The sequence below is a fragment of the Nicotiana attenuata genome, chromosome 2 (assembly GCF_001879085.1).
Source record: "Nicotiana attenuata strain UT chromosome 2, NIATTr2, whole genome shotgun sequence".
Lineage (NCBI taxonomy): Eukaryota > Viridiplantae > Streptophyta > Magnoliopsida > Solanales > Solanaceae > Nicotiana > Nicotiana attenuata.
Genome location: NC_031990.1, coordinates 91,319,325 through 91,329,487, shown reverse-complemented (window position 1 = coordinate 91,329,487; position 10,163 = coordinate 91,319,325). Strand labels below are relative to the sequence as shown.

Here is a 10,163-nt window from a genome sequence, read left to right as displayed (position 1 = left end):
CATTTACCGCCTATATTTCTCAATTTAAATTTCAAATTTTAATAAGCTTTCGTCAATTTGCTTTTATTGTAGCTTTACGGATCTGCATTGGATGCTAATATAGTACTCAGTAAGGATAATCTTGTGGATAATAATTAAGTAGACAAAAATTTACTGATAACTAATACCTCGTACGTACAGGGATAGACATCCTTCTCTTCATTTTTACTTTACTCCTTTTCACCATTTTTGTCATTTGCTTGCCATATAATTTTGGGAGGCCCATCTTCTACATATTAGCGTCTTCATCTGTGTCATTCTCATGAGAACTCTGCTATGAATGAATTTACATAAAAAGTATTAGTATTTAACATAATGTTATTAATGGAAATAGGACGTGATAAATTGTCTCAACTTATATTAAGTTACTCTCTTTTATCTCGCCATTTTTTCTTATTACCTTTTTTTTTCAAAAAAATAGTCTATCCCAAGGATATGAAGATAACTACTGCCTTTATTTTTTTTAACCACGTTCTCTTATCTAAATCCACATCAAACATAAACTTATCGTAACTCTTTTTGATAACTGCATAATAGATACGTTGAATTAAATTCAAAAACTTTAAATCAAAATAACTACATTTATTCCATTATCTTAAAAACTTTATTTATTATCTTAAACGTAAATAAATGGTTTATAAATTTCAGTAACTTTTTAAAATTCTAACTAAATCAATAACTGATTATTAACTAAATAAATAATTATTAACTAATTATGCCATATGGTTTTTTTCTAAGCTGCCACTTGACTTAATGTCTTGCATATATATATATATATATATATATTAGTGAAATAATATAGAATTAAGCTACAGGGTTTTAACAAAGAAGTAGAGCAAAAAAAGAAGAAGAAAAAACTTAAGGAAAAACGCGGGATTCCATTTTTTGGAATTGGAGTAAATATATATTTTAGTTTTTCTATTTTAAAAAATATGTGTACAAAAAACGTGGGACTTAACAAAACTCCAATAGTGTACTAGTTGGCACGAGTACACTATCGTTGACAGCCGTAGCCTTGACCAGAGGCGGATGCCGGATTTAAGCTCTATGGGTTCAATCTTGAAGGTTTTTTGCCATGAACCTGTTGTAATTTTAAATTATGGGTTCAAACCTACTATTTGTTACAATTTTAGTAATATTTTACACATAAATTTATGCTCTGCGTTAAAAGTACTGGGTTCAGTTGAACCCGGTGTTGCAACTCTTCATCCGCCTCTGGCCTTAACAGTCGCTATCCACGAAGCATCAAAGAAGAGAATCTTTGTGACATAACATTGGGTTGCAAGAACAAAGACACTATACTGTTTCATTCAGCTTGGCATTTATAGTTAGAGAAAAGGGACCTCAGCTTAATGTTCACGTGAACCCAGTAGTTTTTGTCCAAACAACGTAAATGTGTTCGAAATATTCACTAAATATTTATAAATGTTTGAATATGATCCCAATTACTATTGAAAAGTTACTTGATATTGTTGCACGAACACATAAACGTTAAATCCTGGGTCCGTCCGCCAATACATATTGATTAACTCTTTAGAGATTATCTCAATCTTTCTTTCCATCTTGATTTCCTTCGTTTTTAGCTCTTCTTGTTTAGGTGCATCTTATAGTGCAGGCAATGGCGTACACAGGAACTTTTATAAGCGGTTAAGCCACAGAGATCTTCGTTACAAGTGTTGTCACTTTATTTGTTTTTATTGGTTTCTTGTTTCTTTATTTGAATTATATACAAATAATTATTAAAGATTTTCGACGAAGCGGTATCACGTGACACCGCTTGGGCTAAGGTAGATCCGCCCTAAAAGGAGCAAATGTTGGTTCCACGTGGCAACCATTACCAAAATATCTGCATGCAACACAAATATGCCCCAAAAGTTTCCTTTATTCACTAAATAAATTATATGACGGCAATTGATGTGATGATGATAATACAAAATGACTTCTCCGGACAAGTTTATGGGTTCCTATATAAATAATGAAAATAAAAAATAATCGATGTTTCTTTCGAACATGTAGTGTATGTAACTATAGTTACAACCTAACACAACTGTCTATATATATGAAGCCTATATGACACAAATAAAATAACCGGGACAACCGCTGCTACAGAGAAAAAAGATACAATGCTATCACGAACATAAAATGGAGCCTCACCATAATATACAACAACAACAACAACACCAGTGGGGTCTGGGGAGGGTAGTGTATACGCAGGCCTTACCCTTACCCTGGGGTAGAGAGGCTGTTTCCAATAGATCCCCGGCATCCCTCCCTCCAAGAACTCCCCACCTTGCTCTTGGGGCGACTCGAACTCACAACCTCTTGGTTCGAAGTGTAGGGTGCTCACCACTAGAGCAACCCACTCTTGTCGAACTACTGGAGAGCAAAAGTCGAACTAGCTCATCTGCTCGTGACATGCTATACCTCATCCTGAAACAGATAAAGAAGAGGAAGCCAGAAGGAAGGGGCAACTGGCATAACTCAGTAAGTGTCGTCGACTTTCCCTTCAAGAGGTGGGACAAGCCTTTGGCAAAAACATGTACAGTGCAATTGAAATCCCTGATATACACATTAAATAACTTATATAGAATACTAACTTAAATAAAATCATAACCATTTCATATGAAATAAATTGTTGAAATCACTTTCGACTCCTTAGGCCTAATACATATTTTAAGTTTCTTATACTTTACAACTGGGACTGGGAGTACTAATACAACAACAACATACCCAGCATTATCCCACACCGTGAGGTCTGAGAAGGGTATAGTGTACGACACTGACATAATAACAATTCAACACGGATATCTCCTTTGGGGGGGGGGGGGGGTTCTCCTCTACTTCCGGGCAATAACACACCATCAATATTATCATGGCGGGCAGTTTCGCCACGGTTAAGAGTGTGTATATAACTTTTCCGGACAAGTTTGAGGGGTGACTTATGTGTTTTCTAAACCCAAACATGAAACTTTTATAGCAAGTATGGTATTCAAACTGGCACTTAAAATTCACAGGTTTCTAACTCATAGGCAGGAAACAATATTTATACCTCAAACACTGTAGAGCTTTATAACATGGTCAATCTTTACTCGACAAACAGGGCACTCGCCTTTCTTGGAATTAATCTGGTTCAAACACTGCATGCAGCCAATCATGTGACCACAAGGTACACAAGCTCCTTCAACAGAAGCTTCCCAACATATTATGCACAATGCAGGCTCATGTTTATTTTCCCTTTCAGTTGTAACAGAAGCTGCTTGCTCTCCAGGAGGAATCGACAAGTTCAACGGACTAAGATCTATGGCCGGATAATGAACCGCCTCTTCATGTACAACCTCATCTGGAACTGGTGGAGCTGAAGGGGCCACAACATCAAAAGTAGGATTTCCCTCTTGAGTTTCAGTATTTTCAACAAGATAGTTAATGGGCGTATATTCAGGTGCATTGTTTGTCTTGTCCATCGTTTCACAGCTACTGACTCCTGAGGATGTTGTGTTGCTTATTGAAGGAAGTGCACTGTCCTTTGCAGTTTTTCCCCATCCTTGATAATGAACTTCGGCGGAGGCATCTCTATGTCCCGGCCGAGGCTGGGGCACAGCCCAGCCATTGTACTCTTCTAGGGCAGGTCCATCATTCCATCCACTGCAGCTTAGTTCAGTGGAGGTTGATCTAGGAAGTGCGTTGTGTTGTCTTTGACTGGATACATCTGCAGTATTTCCCCATCCATTTTCTTGAACCTTAATGTGGTCATCCGTCCACCCATGGTAAGTAATTTCAGATGTAGGCTGGGCCCTAACAAGTGAACCCCATCCGTTGTGCGCAGTATCATCTGTGGTATTACACCAATCATTTTCATTTTTTACACCAGAGCTTTGTCCATGACGATGGAGAACTTTATTTTCTTTAGCAGAATGAATAGAAGCATTGATTCCAATTGCTAATTCCATTGCTTGTGCAGCAGTTTCAGATTGTTGCACTGTAGTTTGGCTATTTTGTGATAAGCGGGGAGGCAGAACCTGAAATGCTAAAATGTGGTCAAGCCCCAGAGGTGGTTCCGCTCTATCCTCTTAGTGCATCATAAAATAAAAAGGATCAAAAGTACCTCATTACTATACCGAATATCTTAATTTTACCCTCCGTTACACTTTGGGGGCAGTCATACCCTTGCCCAAATTGTCTCGTATTTTTCCTTGACCCCGTGACGGAGCTCCAACCCGGAGTATAACAGAGGGTAATTTTAAACCATAGTCAAAGTTATAGGGGTAAAATTTGGACATTTCTCGCAGTGTTTTGACACGTGGAATCCACCCAGTCCATGTTGGAGCTCTGTTAAAGTTTCGAGCAAACACAAGACGATTTGCTAACGACAAGGTATTGACCAGATGGTAAAACCAAGATATTTTGTATAGTGGAGGGATAAATTTGGATTTCCTTAAAATAAACAGAAAAACATGCATATCACCTCAGGAAAAGGAACCATACAAGAGATGAATACGATGTTTAAAGAAAATTCAGCTGATGTTACGCGTCATACAATGTTAGATATTTAGCTGGCCACTGTTTCACAGTGTCAATAAACACCAAATATATGATTCAAGAATACTATTTATCTAACTAACGCATAATATTCCGGCTTATCGATGAAGAAAAGAATTTTACAAAGTCAATATTTACATCTTTAATGTTAAAGTTGAACTGGAATACATAACACACAAGACAATTTTATCAGTTCATAGTTGGTATTTATACCCGTAGTCATCTTCATTATCACCAGTTTTTACTTAAACATTTACTTAATTTCTCTACTCAAGTACACTTTCTATATCCAACAAACCACTGCAGTTTTAGAATGAAAGCTGCATGCCATCAGCTTCTCGTAAGAAAATTGCAAGACTAAATAAAGCATATGCAATTTTAATTGGTCCATCAATCTTATCCAAGTGAAGTAAAGCAATAAAGCATAATGCATATGTTTCAAACATGACATGTAATATATATGCATCGTACAAACTCATCTGATGAACAAACGCAGGGTAGTTTGACTCAATTATTTTTTGAGTCGGGAATACAAGCAACAGATACAAAGTTGGTAAAAAGTATGATTTCAGTTTGGAGGTGGTAATTACCTCTGTTGCAGCATTACATGCTTTGTGTAACAATTGAAGTTGTTGCTGCTCGGAATCGCTCATTGATGTAAACTTATATCGAGTGTCTGATGTGAAAAAAGCAAAATGAAAGAACTACCATTAAAAGCTTATCCAGAAAGGAGTTCTGTGGATGAAATAACATTAAGGAAACTAAGTCAACTTTTTGGTCGCAATTAAGAAAAGTTTCTCTAGGAGAATAACAATCACAATCTATATTTTAACATTTAGTAGAAAGAGTAATTCAGAATTTGCATTTTGCAACAGAAGTCTGAAACCTTCAAATTTTTATTATAATATGCAGCTTCATCTATTCCTGAGCATGATATCTACATATTAATTCCAGTCCTTCAAATAAACCTACAGAGTTCAACAAATATTTGCGGAGATCAAAAGTGTTAACTTTTCGACAAATTTAAAGGACCAAAACTGCTCAGTGCATACTTAAGGGACTACTTTGAAGTTTAAACCTACCCTCAAACATAAGGGACAATTTTGTCATTTTCTCGAAGCAATAAGCACATCAGTATCTCAAACCAATAAAAAGGTTGTCCACAAAAGCTTAGTCTTGTAGACGAATTTCTCTTGAGGCATGTAAATTGACGGCTCATTGTTAAATGTGGATAAGAGGAAAAGGCTTTTTCTTAATTCTCCATTTAACAAGATCAACTACAGAATAGAATTTCAGAAAAAGAGTATTACTGCTGGTATTGTCAAATATTGTCAGCACAGGATCTGAATGTTGCCACCTTATCTCTTCAACGTTAGCCTTCCATAAGGCGATAACATTACGAGGCTGGGCGTCCTGTACATCAAAACACAATTTCAGGAAATCCGCCAATTTAATAGAAGAGAAAAGAAAATCAAGAACACTTCATTGAATTGTCAGCCGACTCTAGCTAGTTCAGGATTGAGAATAGTAGTAGTAGTAGTAATAGTTGCGTCAATGAAGTATCAATCAAGCATATTTGAGCATGGAGTGAATAGTGTATATAGGAAGGAGAGTTGTTGGCACTTGAGGTTTAGGAGAAATTTGCAGGATTGGGGAGTCAGAAATTTTCAAAACCTGAATACACTATTGTATAAGCAGAAGATTTCACCGACGAACCAGAGCACTTTTGAAGTGGTATGAACGGGGAAATGGACTTCTTTTCAGTTAAAGTAACTCGACCACAGAATATACTGAGGAAGGAGAATATCGTTACTTTCTACTCAGTATAACGCCTAGAGCATAGGGAATGCTTATTGCCTTATTTGGCTAACGGCAAGAGGCTTATCCACACAACTGAGGATCATATGAGAACAATCTGGAGAAAAGAAAATAGGAGGGCTTTTTAAGGGGTAAATGGCTCTTCTGTAGAAATAAAGGGATCCTTCTGTAAATATTTGTGCACCTATGACAATCCATGTAGTACCGATGATTGGGTGCTATTTGTAGCGAATCACACTTCCGTTTATGGAGAATCGCACTCCTGTTAAATTCTCTACTCTTTGTTTTCCACTTATACAGTAGGAGACAGTCCCAACAAGTCAATAAATTTTTTACCTCATTGAGAAAAGATAGTAGAGATTCTTTTTTTGATAGCCAAGAAATCTCGGGCCAATGACGCACGGTTTAGAACCCAGTAAAATCATTCTGAATTCACTTGAAGCTACCTATTTTGTATAAACGGGCATGCTGGCTCATATATGGATTCTGCTCAAACGCCGCAAAGACACAATGTACCTACACTTAGGTCCAGGTTTTTCATAACAAGAGCTACGCCTACTCCTTTAGTATTGTGTATAACTCGTTAAATCATCCACAGCAATAACCTCATATCCTAACCTGATATATGTCATCTTGACAATTTTCAGAAAGATGGTACGACTACAAACTCAAAGAGAGGTACCTAGCAATATTGCCAATGGAATTTGTAAAGAACTAATGTCGGCCAATAATGATTTATTTACCTCTAAGGATGAGTAAATCGCCAGCTCCAATTTAATAGGCTTCGTAGGATCAGCTATACCGCAAGGTATTACTACAACCCAACTGCAGTTCTAATCATTGGTCAGCAAGCACAATTTTTTTTGAAACTTACAGCATAATAATGGATTCAAAGCGAAAACAAGGGGCAATTATAGAAAAACTAAGTCAGAATCATACTGACATTTTTCTAGATAACAATTGAGGAGCTAAAGCTTCAAGAAACCCTGGACCATAGAACTCCCTCATCCAGCCCGAGAAAATGCAGATTTGTCTCTAAAAGTGAAAGCAAAGCCAGAATAAATGAATTTGCAAACACACAGTCGAAATTAAGAATAGGGCAGGAAAAATAAAAATAATGACGTGAATTCAGTGTTACTGTAATTAAAGCATAAGACTAATACCAAATATTATACCTCAATAGTACGAACAACATTGCTAAAACCCTTTGCTCGAGCAACTTCGAGTGGAGTTTGGCAACCATCATTCTTGATCAACGGATTTGCTAGTGCAAAAATTTAGAAGTAAATTAGATCAATACATTAGAGCAGTTGAAAACTATGTAGCTCTGATACTAAATCATCCAGGAAAGCAGTCCGGGAAACATCTACCGAGCAAAAGGAGAAAGCACATTCACTTTGCAAAACTATAAATATGTACCCCCATAGGAAAGAAGTAATCGAACTGTATCATCCAAACCTCTCTTAGCTGCATGATGTAATGCAGTTCCAGCATGATATCCTGAAAACAAAATTAGGAGTTAGAATGTAGATTTGGTTATCACAATATCAAGCCAGATCACTGATTCACTTCATTCGATAATTGACAAATATGATGAGATTCCATTAGTGTGAAGTTGTAACTCCCACACGCTTAATGCAAGATAGCTTCTCAATTCTGTATTACTATATTCTCTAATATAATTATCCATTAGCGAGAAGTTGTACGTCCCAAGCTTAGCGCAAGGTAGCTTCTTAATCCTGTATTAACTATATTCTCTAATCCTATATTAATTGACTTCATATTAGCACGAAGCTGTAACTCCCAAGCTTAGCGCAAGATAGCTTCTTAATCCCGTATTAACTATATTCTCTAATGTAATTATCCATACATTTTAACTAGCTATGCTGAGCTGTAAGCAGGAACCGGTGGTGCAGATGTAGAGCTTTAGCAGTGAGAGCAGGGGCTTGAACTATATATATCTAGTTGAGAAAGTGTCAAAATATACACCTGTACTAAGTTCACACCTATTACCACGAAGTAATGAGGGCCGTGGTTCAAACCTTCTGACGTAAAATCCTGGGACCATCTCTGGTGACGACTCTAAAAATTATATGATTAGGATTAGCAGAGAAAAGCATACCTGGCCGGTAAGCATTGACGTTAGCTCCAAGCTCAACTAAAGCTTTTGCAACATTCAAGCCATTCGGTTTCATGCACGCTACAATCAATGGTGTCTTTCCTTCTTTATCGATCCACTGATTCATGGGGGCACAAAACTACAATTAGTACATACATTTTACTCATATAACCAGAGGTGGAGCCACATAGATCCAAGGGTGTCAATTGACACCCATTCGCCGAATAATTACACTATAGGCAAAAATTACTTTTTTATGTATATATACTATGTATTGAGTGCTCTTGATTTATTCGTGTATTTACTTCTTCAATTTTGACACCCCTTAATGAAAATAGTGACTCCACTATTGCATATAACCTCCAAAAGTCATCTCTTTTATGTTCGCCAAATGGGTGTCGATGCAGAGCTAAAATATTCGAATAAATTGGTGCATAGAATTTGTATACCTCTAGAACTGCACCTGTAAATTTTTTACTTATACACCTCAACAACAACAACAACATACCCACTATTATCCCACACCGTGGGGTCTGGGGAGGGTAGTGTGTACCTAGACCTTACCCCTAACTTGTGAGGATAGAGAGGCTGTTTCCAATAGACTAAAGTCGAAAATTTTCACATTAACCAAAAAGAGTGTTGATAAAAAGTTACTAATTCTTCAAGTAAATTGGCTACATTTGTAATATCTTCAAACTTTTACCAGTGACAAAACCTAATTATGGCATCTTCTAAAAATTGAATCTTTTTCATATTCACCAACAAGGGTGTTGCTAATAAGTTAAATTCTCCAAGTAAATTTTGGTACATGAGTAAATTTCTATACCTCAAGACTTAAACCAGTAAAAAAACAAAATAAAAAAATCTTATGGTATGTCCAAAAAGATTGAATCTTTTTCATATTTACCAAAAAGGGTGTTGATAAATAGTTAAATATTTCAAGTAAATTAAGGTAAATGATTGAATTTATATACCTCAAGACTTGCACCATTGTTGTGAATAGCTTTGATAGCTTCAATGTTTCCTTCAATGACTTGTTGATACAGTAATTCTTCTTTGGATTGCTGTTGACCCATGAATCAAATGCTAAATAAATTACACTTCTAAATATGAAAGATTTATGATTAGTTAATAGTATACACGTGGCTTAATTTAAACAGCCTGCTACTGAACCAAACAAGTCTGTTCAAAGAGAATTCTTGAGGCTCTCAGAAAGGGAGAAAACGTCCACGTGTGGGAGAGAGAGAGTGGATAGTATTTTTTTTTTTAAGATAGAATATACACTCATTTTAATATTGTAATTGAGTTAACTTGTATACTATGACTTTTTTCCACTATCAATGAATTTTAATTTGTGATGCCAAGTTAATTATTAGTTTTTACTTAATTATTAATTAATATTTATCAAATTTTTTTTTTTTTTTTTTTTTGTAATTCCTAGTAATAAGAATCCTGATTGTGTAGATAGTTTTCACCGTCTATGCCTAAAAATTAAACTTGAAAATGTGTGCATCAAGTGATAGATCATAAGAGTTAATCGATAACCGATAAAAATAATAACTAATCTACTATCAAAAATTAAATAAAGAATAGTATAAAAAAAAGTTTACCCCATCAATATATAGCTTAACTATATTTATATAACATTTGG

At 35.9% G+C, this 10,163-nt stretch overlaps 1 protein-coding gene across 4 annotated transcripts; it reads right to left on the bottom strand.

Annotated features, from left to right (window-relative positions):
* On the bottom strand, positions 1,980-9,767 carry LOC109214991 (putative E3 ubiquitin-protein ligase XBAT35). Of its 4 annotated transcripts, XM_019378979.1 has the most exons (10): positions 9,487-9,767; positions 8,516-8,630; positions 7,813-7,893; positions 7,569-7,657; positions 7,337-7,428; positions 7,137-7,218; positions 5,886-5,988; positions 5,166-5,251; positions 3,089-4,055; positions 1,980-2,469 (listed from the first exon to the last, which is right to left on the bottom strand). In XM_019378979.1, exons 1-9 carry the CDS (start codon positions 9,586-9,588, stop codon positions 3,090-3,092), a joined length of 1,716 nt encoding a protein of 571 aa, XP_019234524.1. In that variant the 5' UTR covers positions 9,589-9,767; the 3' UTR covers positions 1,980-2,469; position 3,089. The 4 variants fall into 4 exon arrangements, with proteins under 4 accessions (XP_019234524.1, XP_019234534.1, XP_019234546.1 ...); XM_019378989.1 differs by lacking the exon at positions 1,980-2,469 and having other exon boundaries at positions 2,637-4,055; positions 7,852-7,893; XM_019379001.1 differs by lacking the exons at positions 1,980-2,469; positions 9,487-9,767 and having other exon boundaries at positions 2,637-4,055; positions 7,337-7,426; positions 7,852-7,893; positions 8,516-8,565.

Excerpts from the sequence above, each read along its gene's own strand:
- LOC109214991 (XM_019378979.1), bottom strand. The coding sequence starts at position 9,588 with ATGGGTCAACAGCAATCCAAAGAAGAATTACTGTATCAACAAGTCATT. Across the intron at positions 5,989-7,136 it reads CGATTTACTCATCCTTAGAG|GACGCCCAGCCTCGTAATGT; the intron begins GTAAATAAATCA and ends TTTGATGTACAG. Across the intron at positions 5,252-5,885 it reads AATATTTGACAATACCAGCA|ACACTCGATATAAGTTTACA; the intron begins GTAATACTCTTT and ends TTTTCACATCAG.